The sequence below is a fragment of the Pholcus phalangioides genome, unplaced genomic scaffold (genome assembly GCF_987345545.1).
Source record: "Pholcus phalangioides strain wild (caught in Gottingen) unplaced genomic scaffold, Ppha-v1.0 ptg000011l_1, whole genome shotgun sequence".
NCBI classification, from domain to species: domain Eukaryota; kingdom Metazoa; phylum Arthropoda; class Arachnida; order Araneae; family Pholcidae; genus Pholcus; species Pholcus phalangioides.
The window spans coordinates 4,890,906-4,907,000 of record NW_028301604.1 but is presented as its reverse complement, the minus strand read 5'-3'; the positions used below and the strand labels follow the sequence as shown (position 1 = coordinate 4,907,000).

The window sequence follows — 16,095 nt, the reverse complement described above, 5'->3', positions numbered from 1 at the left end:
CTCGGAGTGATGCTGATGATGATTATGACGTCTATACGAAAAGCCTCATTGACGACCCTAGTGGGAGGTTGAAAGGGTTTTTGCCCTGGGGACTCTGGAAAAAAACGGATTTTTCATCCGTCCAAAGCCATGGAGGGAAGAAAATGTATTCTTTCCTCCATGGTCCAAAGCCGTACACCTTGATTTACCCAACAAAATTCCTTGACCATACATTATTCCGCTTTTAAAGATACTTTTCCCGTGTTTTGGTCCAGAGTTATTTCGTCTTTCTTAATTATGCCAGTATTGACGAGCCAGCTGAACCTTGTTAACATCAAAATACCTACATTTATTTATATACAAATAACCAGTCTTTCAATGAATCTTATATCAAAATACCTACTCCAATGTTCCCAGGGAGGCCCTGACTATCAGAACAGGTACTAGGCGGGTGTTAGGGGTTATGATGCTTTATGCCTTCGACAAGTGAGAAGCTGAATTCTTTCCTTGCCTTTATTTGACTGCTCTCGACGAATTACTGGTGGGGGAAGCAAACCGTAGCGAGAGGAGGAACTTGGGGGTTTGGTCCCCGAAATGTAAAGGCGCGTATACACTAGCGCGCGAATCATGCAATGAAAACATTCGCAATTGGTTGTTCAGTAATTTGTACGATGTTGGGAATGATTCTTGAGCTGTTTTCACCGAACCCAGCTGGAATCGATTTTTTCAACGAACACAAAAGAAGTTTGTGCAACCACGAGCGAATTAGATCCACTGCAGGGGGTCGTGCGTTGCAAGATCGGCGCGCTAGTGTATGGGCGCCTTAAGAAAATGCTTAAAAAGAGGGGGAAAGAGGGTCAAATCTATTGTTATATCACTATGCCCCCCCCCCCCGAAATGCAAGTATACCCCCTCCGAATGAAATTTATTTCTACGGCCTAGAGTTGAGCTACAAAAATGCACACTTGCCCTGTGTGATAACGTCTATTCTTGTTTCTGGTATTATGACTCCAGGTCTCCTGTCTCTTCCCTCAAGTTTTCTTAACATCTTCGTTGTCAAGGTATGGTTCAAAAGAGTGACAACACGTGGTGTCTTGTGAATATTTAGTGTCCCAAAATTTTGAAAATTTATGTGTCTAAACCATAGTTTCCCAAACTTTTCATTTCATCACCCCCTTCTCCAGAATTTTTTTTCTCTCATCGCCCCCCAACTCAAGTAAACCCATAGGATCCTATGCTAAATCCGTAGCTTCTATCGCCCCCCTGACCATTCCATCGCCCACCAAGGGGCGATATTGCCCACTTTGGGAAACACTGGTCTAAACAAAAGCCTAAGCTGCCGCACCTTAGAACCTGCCATCCGAGTGCACCGCACCCCTTGCGCCCTCACTTAAGCCATCCGGGGGGGGGGGGTTTACTTTCGTAGGATTCATTTAAATCTGCTGCGATTTGCAGTATGCTTCATTTCCCGCCACAAGAGAATTTTCTACAAATTTCAATAATTATTGGCAAATTCGCTTACCTTTGGCATCGGTTTTAGGGAATCCCAATTTCTCCCGTATTAATTATACCGTATATTTCTCGCGGAAAATATGGTCAACCTAAATATGACAAATTTGTGAGCTGAATATTTATATTTGCAATATTAGTCATTAAAATTTAATATATAAATGATAAAAATTATCTTAGTTGACGATGATTCTACAGATTCAAGTGAGCTTCGTTGAAAATACTGAAAAACGGGAACAATTTCATTTCAAAAAATGCATAACAATACGGAAAATTCACTTAAAATACTTGTTATATGGTCATTCGATGAATAATGCCACTAATTTTTTTTTTTTTTTTTGCTTCGCATTTAATCGGCGATTTCTTGTTGGAAAAAAAATCAGGGGTTTCTTTCTTTTCCCCTATAGGAAATATGGTCACATTTGTCGGGCTAATGACGTCCTTCAGTGAGTCTAAAAGCAAAACCTCAAGTTTATAAATAAGGTTAAAGGAGGGAGACTGGCAACGCGACATGAAGTTTTCATTCTCTTGACACTGGGACCACTCACCACTGGGACAGTGTTAAACTTCAGATGGAGAGATGTTATGTTTATTCATAAACGAATGAAAACTAACGATATGAAATGTTTCGTAGTGTAGTTTAAAATGATATGAAAATGAGAAAATATTATTGAAAATTAAATGAGGTACTCGCAGATGGCATTATCAAAACTGATACTCTAATAAGAAAATATTTTCCCAAATTATAGTAATTGATTGAAATTTCGAAGCCGGTATGATCGAAGCAGTAAAATCATTCATGGCAATCAAGTTTCAGTTGCATCGACTCAAATATAAGTATGTATATTTTCTCCTTGGCTATATCTACGCCTACACATACTGGCAATATATTTTAGGAAGATATGAAATCAATGCTTTACCTTAATCTATAGATCTTGGTATCTTAAGCAATAGAAAAGAGATTTCTGACATTTTTAGTTAGATTTTCATTAAATGCATTTCCTGTCGGGCATCAAAAGTGCTGCAAACCTGTGGGTGCTCATCTTGAGCTTTATGCAGTAAACTTTTTGATTTCTGAATTAATTCTGGGTATTCTGGCACAGGGCTGGACTAAGTCAGGTACGAAGGGTGCAGCCGCAAAGGGCCGCTGAATTTTAGGGATCGCAAAACTGGATTAATTACATTTTGACTTAACATTAACAAAGCAAATGGCTTAAAATTCCGTCCAAGACCTCTAAAATCCAAATATTGAACCCTCTGGACTAGGAATTTCGCAGACCACCTTTCTGTGTCAAATTATTATGTTTTCTTCATGACATGAAATAGTATTTTGATATTCATTCTCCGGTGGTAATCTAAACCTGGAATACATCAGGGTGTTGTTCATTCACACTGAGAGATCGGGAATCCCCATTTGGGCTGCAAAACTGTTTTTGCACTGGGTCACAAAATGCTTATGTCCCCGTCCTTGTTCGGGCCCATGCCAGGAATTACCGTTGGTGCTCGAGCACCCATAGCACCAGTGGTATTCTTAGAGAATGTGACCAGTGCAATTGCACGCCAAATAATGAGAGGTGTTGAAAAAGTTGGATATAGAAAATAATCTTCAAGGTATTTTAAAAAAATTACTGTGGAAAATATAGGCCTACATGAAAAATGACTGAGATGGAAAAAAAATCACTGGTATATACCAACTTCTTTCATAATGAAAATACACACTTGAACTATATCAAAACAAAACGATTAAAACAAAAGGTTTTTTTTAATTTAGCGGGAGATCAAGGGTACCAAAAATAGGTCCTGCACTGGTAGAGATTTTGTCTTCAACTGCCCCTGAGTGCAACATATATGTGTGGCCTGCAAAATGCTAATAAACTTCACATGCAAAACTGAATGCCTTTTCAGAGTTTCATTGACCTACGTTCTAGGTACCCCGTTCCAGAATGAAGCAGATGCGTAAGGTCAAAGCCTCCTAGATACTAGCTAGGAGCCTCAGTCTTTATCTAGGAAGCTTTGGTGAGGTACGGCCACACCGAGCCGCATAAAGGAAACTAATATTTTTCATTTCAAGAAACTAATGTCTTTGTCCCTTTAAAACCAACTTGGAAGAAGGGGCGGTACCAAAGGAGGGCAATGGGGACCACCGCCCTCCCAAAGAGCCCAATAATATAGGAGAATTAATTTGTCCCATATTTTTTTGGGACATTAGTAACTAGCAATAAATCACCACCTCCAACTCTGGATCCACGCCTTGGGAGGGAGGGTGCCATGTGGTCTAATAGCATTCGTTCTGAATAGCATCCGGTTCTGAATAGCATCCCGGCTCCGATGCTACTGTTTCCTATGATATTAGGCCTATCCCATTGAATGGATATTATTCATGCAGGCTGAGAGTAGCACAAAATGTTTGGAATTTGTAGCAGCATATCTGCCAACATGAGAGAGTGCCACTGCCCTGAAAAAGGCAAAAGAAGTTTTATTTTAGAGTTTTTTCTCTCTCCGGGTAAAAATTTTTTGTGGCCAGATATTTTTGCGATTTGTCCAGCTAGCCCTGCCATACAATGTGTTTAAAAATATGAAGATTATGAAAAGGGTGTAAAGATATGAGAGTGATTGAGAAGAGTTGGGGAAGGGATTTATATGGTAAATGATATTGAGACACTAATAGTTTCCAACTGCCTTTCCAATGATTTTTCGTGAGCAATTAGGGGAATAGCCAACTCAGAATTTGAAATCTTTAGAAAATCACATTTTTAGCCGATTACCATCTCTTCCCTTCCCTCTCCCCCCGGAGATCAAAAACTAGAAATATTTTTGTAGAAAATTAAAATATTGGTATAAACAATTATTTTATTCCATCTGTAGAGAATTAGATCCTGTGCCCCTCTAAAAGCCGATTATGCGTACACACCTGTGATTTTCGTGATGCGATTTACGAAACGGTGACTACCACATAGCAGCTGCCTGACAAAACTGGATATTCAAGGTCGAGTTTTTAGATTTGGTTTTTTTTCCACGATATCGGGAATGTTTTACAATTTGAATGGGCGTTCCAATCCCTTACGATTAAAAAAAAATGCGCATTCGCAATTGAACAAGACAAATTTACGCTGTATAGACGCGGTCTTTGAATGACGGCAGATAACCGCGAAAGTACCATAATTTCCTGAAGGGGGAAAATCCACAGGGGAATAAAACCTTCAAAATTTGACAACTACACGGCCCCTCATTCAGGGAAGCAACTAGATATCCCTTGTCTTATTCTTCAACAACCCTCGTGTATATCAATACAATACAGTGTACAAAGTAGTAAAACCAGTTTTTCAAGGTCGCGCGATCATGATACATGGTAAAAAGAAAGGAAAAGTTAGGGAAGTTTTTTCCTCTCGACTTTTTTCTTCTTAGAACTAGGAAAGAACAAAATAACTAAAAACAAAATTTTTATGCGTCCTTTTCTGAAATTCCAGGTATTTGACACGTTATAACGCATCTCTGGGTCAGGCATGCAACTTCATAGTAAAAATAATTTTTCTTTGTCACTTTTCTACACTATCTATTGATGAAAATATGCAGATAATATATAGAAAATTAAGGACATTGCACTACATTAAAACAGTCATTCATTTACAAAGACAAGGATCATCTGAGTCATTATCACCAAGAGTCACATAAAATGCAACTTTAAAACAACACTTAATTTGGTTTGAACTATTTATTTCTTTTTTTAAAACATGTTTCAATTTCCTCCTTTTTCTGTAGTAGTATTAAAACAAATGATGACCGATTACAGTAACGGCTGTAATGAGTCGGCTATTCCTTTGAAAAAAGCTCTGGTTGTCATGACAATCACACAGACCTATAACATAAATATGTATGTATTAAATTTCAAATCCATGTATCACCAATTTGGAGGATAGATGCAGGGCCGCAACTAAGGTGGGGGAGAGCAGGCAGGTTCAGTATTCCCCCCGGGCTCTGGACTAGAGGAGGCACCGAATTCACCCTTTATAACTGCTTATTCTGCATTACACTGGGTGCCAAAATGTGTGTTTGCCCGCTTGAGAAAGTATCTAGTTGAGACTCTAGATAGATTGCACCACCTACTGAACACAAACCATGCTAAATGCTGGGCACAAACGCACTAAAGTTTCACCAACACAAATCTGACACAGCTCCAATATTTAGGTGTGAAAATATGAGGCAGTTAAATGGCGACGAATCAGAGTGGTGGACCATAGGGAACATTCTACCAGGGAATCGCTTCGCAAAGATTTATATGAAATCCTTGCTTGTATGAATAGGGAATCGGAAGATAAGTGTCTGCAAGAGAGAGAATCTCATTTGCTTTAAATTTAAATCAGAAGATATTATTGAAAGAACTAAGATTTTTTTTTAAAAATGAAAAATCAGTGAGAAGGGAACTTATAGATTTATTTATTAGTAAATACAGGGTGGGCAAAAAGTCTGTAGAAACTTAAAAAATTCATAAAAACCGGAAAAATAACCGAAATAAAAAACGGTTTGCAGAGTTAGCATCGCTAGGTCACTGGAAATTTTTTTAAGACAGGAAAAAAAATAACAAAAAACCAGCCGATAAGTGACGCTGTGATGTGCACGAGTCAAGGAAAAGATATACGTAAATAACAAACAGAATGCCTCTAAATCGTTTATTACAGCAGTATGTGTTCCACATGACCACCACCACCGGAGATAACACATTTCAGGTGAGTCACAAATCCAGTAACGACAGAGTGCAGCAGGTCCACATACACGGTTTACGATGGTGAAGTGGTTGTGGATTAGGAGTGCCAGGTTTTATAACCGTCTCATTTGCATATTTCCACCAAAGTCGCTCGTACCAGCGCCACCTATTGGCTGTTTTGAGTTTTCCCCCCATCTTTAAAAAATTCCTGTGGCCTAGCGATGCTAACCATTTTTTATTTGGTTATTTTTCTGGTTTTTATAAATTTTTAAAGTTTCTGCAGACTTTTTGCCAACCCTGTATATAAATGTGTGCTTCTAACTTTTAATTACAGTGGATCCTGCTTAAAACATATTTCAAAAAACTCATAAAAAACATTGTAAGCAGGAAAACACTTCAAACGGGAAATCTTGATAAGAACTACTTAGAGTTGGGACTACAACAAAAATCAGTTCTACTACTGTATATTTGGTTTAGATTTGTTAAATGCAGGGCCGCAGCTATGGGGAGTAGGCAGGTCTGGTGCCCAGGGTGATGAACCAAGAGGGGTGCCAAATTCATTTTTTAACTGCTTTCTCTACATGCGAGGGGCGCCAAAATTCCGGCTTGCCACGGGTGACAAAGTATTTAGTTGCGGCTCTGGTTAAATGTGCTACATTCCATATGTTAAATTCTCAGTGTTAATGGGCTTCTTTGTAAGCTTTTCATACTAGTAGACAATGAAAGTAAATGAACCTTTAGATACAAAATGTTTTTATAAATGAATTATTTATTTTGATTCACAGAGATACCTCCTCCTCTTACCCAGAACATGGCCCACCGCTCTGTCTCAAGGAAGAGATAATCAGGTGATCAAAGACCTGGCGCATGCTGGAAAAAAATTCATAAAGATACCAGTGAATTATATGGGAGGGGGCATACTTTTTTTTTCAAGATAATTTTTTTTGAGAGGGACCTGCTTTCACCCAAAAGGGACCAAGATTTTTTGAATACCTTGGGTCTCTGGACCCAGGTAAATTAGAGTACAGTGGCATCTCTGCTCATGTACTGGTTGAATGAACTTATGACTCCAATTTGCACAAGGCTGAGTTTTTTCATTTTTATACTATCTTGTGTGAAGTATAAAATTCACCACAGGCGTTGATGCAAAGTGGGGGAGGGAGATCGTGTCAGATTTCCTGCATGTACAAAATTTAAGAACGAACATGAGGTGAATTTCATACTATTAACCCCTTGAACTGCAATTTATTTTCAGTCACCACTGCTCAGACAATGTCATGGCAAACTGGATGCATCATTTCAGTTCAAGGGGTTAAGGGGATCCTCTCTCATCCTCTTTCAATTTTTAAAAATTTTTTTGGGTGAGAGGGAGGTACACTCAAAGGGCCAAGAAATTAAGGGTTGAAGACTGAAGACCCCCTGTCCTAAGGTCTTCTGTTAATACAGTGAAACCTGTTTAAGACAGACACTGTCTAAAGCAAAAATGTCTTAATTGAATAAAAAGATAGTCTTGTTGCAGGGACGGCTCAAGACAAAATCTCAACCCATTTTGGACATCTCTGTCCCTCCCTCTATTTATCCCCCTTTTCAATAATTCTATACAAAAAAAAAAATTTTTTTAATTATGAAACACTGGTTCATGTTAACTTTGATCATTTTGGGATCCTACTGTATATCACTACCTGTAGTAGATTGGGTGCCTTTCCTAGAGTGCTCAGAAATCATTTTCCTTAACTTCATTTTGGTCAATGAAAAGTTTTTTGCCCTTTCACCTCAGATTTGGTTAGTTGCATGACCCAAGAGTCTCCTCCGTCCTATCAGTGATTAATGCATTAATGTGCACCTTCATATAAAACGGAAATCTATCTAAAATAGAATATTATTTCAGATCTCTTTGTATGTTTATACAATTAGAAAATGACCACATTTTGTATGATTCCTTTTCAGAACTCATCATATGTACAGCATAGACTACTGTTATGATCATCATAACCCTGATTTATCTCCTTTGGTGGTGATTTTAACCATTAGCAGATAATTAAAATAGGTATTTGAAGATATGTGATATATATTTTGTCTTTTTTTATTTGGAGTAAATTTTGTATTTAATGTTAGAGTTATTTGTTATGTAATGTTTGAGAGGTGTTGTTATGTAATTTTGGATGGGTATTTGTTGTGTCATTTGCCACTATATCTAGAAGCAATAATATTTTACCTCGTACTACAGTAAAGAAGAAAAATGACAATAAAGGCAAATAATCATAGTGTGTCTGAATATGTTAAAATATTCATGGTTTTTCCTTGTCATTTGTATTTGGTGCTCACTTTAGTAAATCTTTGCTAAGAAAGACTAGCCAACTCTAATTATAATCAAAGGTTAGGAAAGAGCACACAGAACAACAGTGCCAATAGTTACTTTTTGCCAAATGTAAAAGAATTTGTTGATTCTTGTTAGCAGGGAGATAAAAAATTTGGAGGTTATCATACATTACCAACAAATTTAGCCTCTTCAATTATTGTTCAAATTTTACTGGTCATCGTTATCAGTTGGCATGTCTGATGTAAATATAAATTTTAAAAGCAACGTAATTCTATAACAAAACAAAATTCTGTCAACTCAATAAAAATAGAATATAAAAATTTTAAGACATCAAAGTTATATTGTTTTCCCACATAACATTATGCAAAGTTATATTTGTAAATACAGTATAACTCGGTTAATTCAAATTTTGGATAATTTTAACTTTTACGAACTCCCCTTGAAATTTTTATCTAACTTAATGTTAAAATTTGTTTAATTCAATATTTTTTTAATGTTTTGATAATTAAAATTTGGAGAAAAAAAATTATGATTTTTGTATGAAAAATTTAGTTTGGAACAATTCAACAAGAAGACTCTTTCTCAGACTTTGCTTTTCTCAACCCAGTTGTTAAATAACAAATCTTAGATGACAATAAAAGTATGAAAATTATGTTTTTGCTACTCTTTCTTTGGTAATTTAATGCCCATTTTAATTGCTCATCTTCATACTGATTATGTTATTCAACCTATGGATCAAGGTGTACCATTCATAATCTGAATCTTTCCATCGTCATTAAGACTATAAAAATTATAGAAAAGTAAAAATTTTAATATGTTAATGGAAGCCTATTTCCTTGATAGCTTAAGAAAGATAAGCAAAATTTGGGAAACAGTTTCCTAGCGGATGATCATAAACTGTTTCTATACATCAGACTTTCAGCATGATCAAGAAATTCTGTTGTGATGCTGATTCCAGAACAGTAGAATAATGTAGCAGCTAAGATCAATTATAATGTAAATTTTAAATTATTAAAATTTGGGAAACAGTTTTGCAACTGATAAAATTTTAATAATTGATAATTATTATCCTATTATGTGAATGTTAATGGTTAAGTTGCAATTTTTAGTCATTTTACAGACTTAGTACTTCAAATTAACCTAATTTGACTGTACATGACAAATTATGCTACAATATAGCTACAGTATGTTTTATGATATAAGATGTCTCATTTAAAAGAAATAATAAATATAGAGCTGTGTTTATTATTTCTTTTGGAGAATATACATGCTCTCTTATTGGAAATATATATGCATATGAACTTTTTCACATTCTATTCTTGATTATTTTGTAGTATTTTTTGTGAACCAAAATACCAATTTTTATGGGAAAAGTTTTTTTTTTTAGTTAAAAAATAGCAGTATAATAGGTATTATAATCGCTGTCATCATATTTCTAAAAAAATTACAGGGTGTCCCATAACTCTGTCTAAAATGAGAGGTGATAGTGTACATCAAGACAATTTTTTAAATTGAACGTAGGGTCACAAATACCTTTATCATATGTTAACATGCAATTTGAGCAACTCCTACAAGAAAAATGAGCAGGGGTGGGAATTCTTTGTCAATTGTGCTGCACTGGACTAAAATTAATATATTGCACCATCCTGCTCCAATAGTGTATTTTCGTAATTTTCTGCATGGTTTTTTTCCTTGTGCTTATAGAGCTCCTTGATATACTTTTATACCTTCCTTGTATGTATAAGTGTTTCCAATGATGCAAATTTCGGAGAAAATTACTCCTGAAAAGTTTTTTTCTATGTGCCACAAAACTATTCTTTCCAAGAGAGCGGTTTTATTCCTTTGTACTTGGCACAATTTCTCCCCTTCCCACCATGTTCTCATGACCTTAGTAAGTAGTTTTGAGTACTGCAAAATACAGTAATGTGTTGGAGAGAAGCTCGTGGGATAACTATGTTTTTCACTCTGCAGATACTATAAAGATATTTTCCCGTTCGAAAACTGTGAAATTTTTCAATCCAAAAATGTTTAATTTTTATTTATCTTTTCCCCAAACAGACTTCTTTGAGAAGTACCACAAACATATTGAACAGATATTTTTGTATCTTTGCCCTGAAAGAGTTGCCAGAAGTCAAGAAAAAGTCACTAAATTAGAGGTCACAGATTTTTTTAAATAGATTTTCAGACTTATTTGACAAGTTTCCACACTCAATTTGATCTCTGAAAATCAGACTGGGATAACTATGGCCCTGCATTTGAATTATCTCCCCTCATCAAGCTTTCCATCGCAAAACCTGATAGGTATCCTGATTATGCGTCTAAAGATAATTTACGCCGATGGTCTACCACCTTTAAGCACAAAGGTGAAGTTTCCGTTTCCATTTCCAAAAAAAAGTTGCCACTGTGCAAGCAGCAGAAACAACTATGGTCAATTATCATTGCATCAAATCTCAATGAAATGTTTCATTCTGCTAGTAAAAGAGCTAGTCCGGCAAGTTATGAATACTAATTTACCAACTTCAAATAAATAATGAGTGCTAAATCACCAAGTGCTGTGTCAATTCTTCCGAAATTTTTTCCCATTTTGTAAAAATATCTTTGTAGCCAAATCACTATAACTAACAAAAATTAAACTTTACAAAAATGATCAAGTTGATAAATGAATTGTTCATATTTATTCATCATCAGTTTCTCACTTCCAATTTGGAACATAAATGATGCCCCACCTAAAGCACAACACTGCCTGATTTCCCTAAGAACATTTAAGGTTTTATGGTTTCAAAACCATATACTCACTTGTCAACAGGGGTGGAGCACCATCCTATGAGGAGCCCCATAAATTTTTGGTTTATTTTTATTGTTATTGGTCCTAAATATTCTTTTGCTTCATTTTTTTTTCCCCCAACTTTAATTTTGTTGCTCCATTTTAAAACTTGCATTTTAAAATTATGCTGCTCCAAAATGGACTTCATACCTTCACATCCCTGAATGAGAAGGGAAAAAGTCCTAATGTAACCCTGAAAGGGAAATAAAATTTTTCCAAACGCATAATAACTTTAACTCTTTATCTACTGGTGGTTATATGTACCGACTAATTGTTTGAAAAACTTTTTTTTTTTTTGTCTTTCATTAGAACTAAAGTGATTATCAAATATTTTAAATAATTATTATTGTCTATGTATTTTTTTCTTAGTATACTTTTCATAATGTAGCAGATAAAAGATTAAAGAGGAAAAGGGATGGTACTTTTTCTCCCATAATTGCCTGTGACTGGAAAGAAGAAAATTTTTTCCTCTTTAACACCATATATGAAATTTTCCTGTTGCTTTTAATGATGTTAACAGGTTGCCATATTTTGGCATTTTCTGAAGTGGGGTAATGCATTTATCCCTCGAATAAGTGGATTGCGGCTCTGGGTCAAAATTTGTTTGTCATGACGTGTACTATCACTCCTCTCATTTCAGCAGTAAGGCCCTGAGAAACCCTGTTTATTTAAAGCGAAAGTTTCATAAATTTTAACTTCTTTGAGTAGGTCCTGAAGTGATCAAATATTTGAAATATTTTGATCATGGAAACTTTTGTCCCAGTGGAAACAGTTTTGAAAGCAAGAGAAGCTGAAAATCATTTTCCATCCAATTGTGAGAATAAAATTTCTGAGATGCCTGCATTTCCCACACGTCCAGTTGATTGTCAGTATTTCACAGTCAAAACTGAAGCTGAAGAGGAAATGGAAGAACAGAAAGTTTACTGTTTGTAAGCACAAATGATCTATTAGATTTCTATCAATTAATGTTTTTTTTTTCCATTCAGCCATGGGTGATTTAACTAAATCTCTCTTAGGTTAATATATCATATTTCTTGACCTATCCACTGCTGAATTTATGCTTTTTAGCACGTGTTAATTTTTGTTTCAAAAAAATTTACACAACATTATTGTATAACATTCCAATATAATTAATTGTATTATAGTCCATCTCAAAAGCTGAATTTTTTATATTACAAGAAAAATATACAATAAGTATAATTAGCAGCTTTTAATAGACAACACCCGAAGCATTTTTACATTCATAGAAAATATTTTTACTAAAAAGAACATTTGAAATATCTATAATATCAAAAATATAAAAAAAACGGCTGTCTCAAAAGTTTAGAGAAAATTCAAACTTACAAAAATTACAGGCTTTTAATAATTGATAAACTTTCCGTTTTTTCTGATAACTCAAATACACTATCCTCCATGGTTCTTTTGAAATTCTGCAGTATGGAGAAATCATTCTTTGAATGGTTTTGTCTTCATGTAAACTTGTACTGCATTGCCTACCACAACGTTTTGGCTTTGCACGTTTAGTCAGTATACAATAAGCACAGCATATTGGCATTGAAGCAATTTCAATGTTCTTTAGTCATTCTTTTTATTTTCGAATAAAGTATGCAAATAATTTCATCGCAAAACTATGTAATGGCTTCAGCAATTTTTCTTCAAAAACCAGTCCGATAGCTTTTCACTTTTATACCGTCACATCTCTAATACGCCATATAGATGCAATCTTAAAAAATTTGCATATAATCCGAAGTTTTTCTAAACTTTTGACAGCTATCTTTCAATTTTTTTAATTTTAAAACAATTCATAGCTTATTTTCCTCGACAATGATCAAAGTTTAAAGTAAGCTTTTGCATTCTGGTTAAAATTTAGAAAAAAATTTAATCGAAATTTGAAACAGTATCCATGGCATAGTTAAAAATCTAGTGTCTAAACTTTTGAGACTGACTGTATTGTATAAATAATTGTTAAATTACAAATTGTATTTCAACTATTCAGAATTGATTCTAAACATTTAGCAAGCATTCTCTCTTAACTAATATTTGTTTGCGGAACACAATAAAACAATAACTACATAGAAGTTAAATTTTATTCTGGAAGGATGAAAGAACCTGTGCTAATGTGGAGGTAGATAAGTAGGCCAGTCGAACAAACTTTTTTCTACATTTTTACTAATTATGGCACTTATGCCTAGAAATACTTTGATTGCTTAGATCATTTTAGAAATGTTGCATGGCAATTGAGCAGTTTGTGCACATTCCTCTGGTTTGACAGTGGGTTTGAATCTAGTGAGAGAGAGAAGTATATTTAGGATTCCTCCATAACTTATCCGGAAAGGGTATGCCTATATGAGGAAAAATAGAGAACTGGATGCTGCAAATCCTGCTAATAGACTGGTAAGGTAAGAGGAGCAGTCTTGAATAGAATACCAGCATTTAGCGATTTGAGATAGGTACCACACTCTTAATTTACCCTAACTTGCCTTTATATCTTTGATACAGATCATACACATCATAAATGACCCCAGGGGGTTGAGAGAGGAGTATATCCATTTAAGTCAATATTGTCCTTCAACTGAGTATAGCCACCAATATATGCAGGATTTTCTCAGGGGAGGATTAAACTTTTTTTTTCTTCCCAAAGGGGTTTTTTTAACTGCAATAATACATAATCTCGGCTCAACTACCCCCCATTCTGCATACACCAGTGGTTGCAAAAAAAATGGCCAATAATTTTTTTTTATTAGTGCATGGTTTAATAGTTTTGCTTTTGGTCAACCTGTTTCACAATATATTAATCTTTTAAAACTTTGAATGAATGATAGCTTCAAAAATGACCTTGACAATGAAAAAACTTTTATCTAGCTGCAAACAAAATGCAAAAAATGGCTAATAGTTTTTCATAATGTTCTACAAAGTGTTGTTCAAATTTTCCAATCCATATAATAGTGAAAATTGGACTTTTTTTAGTACATAACCGCTAAATATTTTTGCTACATTTTCATTATATAGAGCACCCCAGTCAGAACAAAACATTCCAGGACATGGTGTAGATAAAGACTCTGTTACCAAGCCATGGACTCTTCAAATGAATTCTGGTATTTGCACAGACCAAAAAATTTCAGAGATATCAAAACCATACCTGTACAGTTTACAAGCTTTGCCATTTCAGGATGAATCTTTATTTCAGTAAGTTCAAATATTATATATCCTGTCTTTCATTCGCAAATACAACCAATTAATTTTCCCTGTTTTCACTGTGAAATTGCTCCACCACATGCAAAATCACCAAATAAACTATTTGTATATAGAGTTATACACACATCTTAGCTACTCTATCTATATTATCTATTATACTTTTTCCTTTTATAAACACAACCCCTTGGTGAGATATATGAAAGGAAAAATAATGTCAAAGCTGTCATTTGGATTCGGAGGAAAAACTGTAGGTCTTGGGTCTAATTAGCCCTTGTGTGCAGGAAATAAGTGTTATGACAAAAATGATCAAATGATGATATTGTAAAAATTTCAACTACTGAATATATAAGCATAAATTCAATATAATACTGTTAGTAAGAAAATATCAAAGATTAAAAATTGCTTTCATGAAAATCCTAGAATAAAATGTAATCTATGATGGTTGTATTGACTTTCAACTATATTTATCTTAGTTTGTTTTTTTACGCATAATATTTTGCACTAATTTTTTTCTTTTTTCAAGAGTTGATTATAGAACAAGAAATAAGCTTAAAACCAAGCGTCGCAGAATGGATCCAGATTATAGAGATCAAGAAAGACTAAGACAAAGAACAGTTATGCAATTAAAACGGCAAAATCCTCAATTTAGAGCAGAGGAGCGAGAAAAGGGAAGATGTCGTATGAGAATAAAAAGATTAGACCCACTATTCCGCACGAAGGAGAGAGAAAGGCAGCGAGAACGTATGAAAATGAAGCGTTTAGATCCAAGTTTTAGAGAAAGAGAGAGAGAACAACAGAAAAACCGTATTCATGAGAAAAGGCTTGATCCAGAATTTAGAGAAAAGGAGAGAGCTAGAGGTCGTCTTCGCACACGTTTAAAAGTTGATGATACTTCTATGTTGGAAATTCCTAGAGACAAAGAAATCACTTCTGTTCTTGAAAACTCTGAGGTAAAAGTAAATGGAAACACAAATTTACAGATTAGCAGGCAAGTTAGCATAGCTCAAGCTAATATGTGTGAACAACCTCAACAACTTACTGGAGTGGCATCAGTTGTTTTAAGAACTGGAGAAACAATATTTGACTCATTCAGGTATATACCACCAAATGCATTTAATATTCACTTGCATTGTAATGTCAGGGAACATTTTGTTTCAGATAAGAGTTGTAGGCCTATTTATAGTATGATCAAGAATTCATTAGAAGATGTGGTTCATCAAGAGAATGACTGCTTTTCAAAGCAATATCTACCTCATTTAAGCGACTGTGTGAAGCCAAAAATATTAAATATTAAAAGTAAAATGTTGGAGTCATCAAAAACTGTCAGTCATTCTTCTGCTGCATCACAAGAATCTGATGATAAAAAATGTGTTTCCTAGCAATAATGACTTCCATGTTTAATTGTGTGTAGATAAATTGAATGAGTACAGTTGCTGTGCTTTGATTTCTGTTTGGGTTTCTTTTACCTGTATTTGTATATATGATGTAAAAATAAATAAAATGTATTTCTCTTGTCCTAGGGGAAAAAATTAGTCAAATAAAAATTTCATTAAATTGACTAAAGAC

At 34.7% G+C, this 16,095-nt stretch overlaps 1 protein-coding gene across 1 annotated transcript; it reads left to right on the top strand.

The window, feature by feature from the left end:
* The first annotated feature begins 1,828 nt into the window (after nt 1-1,828).
* On the top strand, nt 1,829-16,092 carry LOC149079970 (uncharacterized). Its single transcript, XM_089238887.1, has 5 exons — nt 1,829-2,325; nt 8,138-8,237; nt 12,043-12,263; nt 14,344-14,520; nt 15,053-16,092. Exons 3-5 carry the CDS (start codon nt 12,079-12,081, stop codon nt 15,906-15,908), a joined length of 1,218 nt encoding a protein of 405 aa, XP_089095013.1. The 5' UTR covers nt 1,829-2,325; nt 8,138-8,237; nt 12,043-12,078; the 3' UTR covers nt 15,909-16,092.
* The last annotated feature ends 3 nt before the right edge of the window (nt 16,093-16,095 follow it).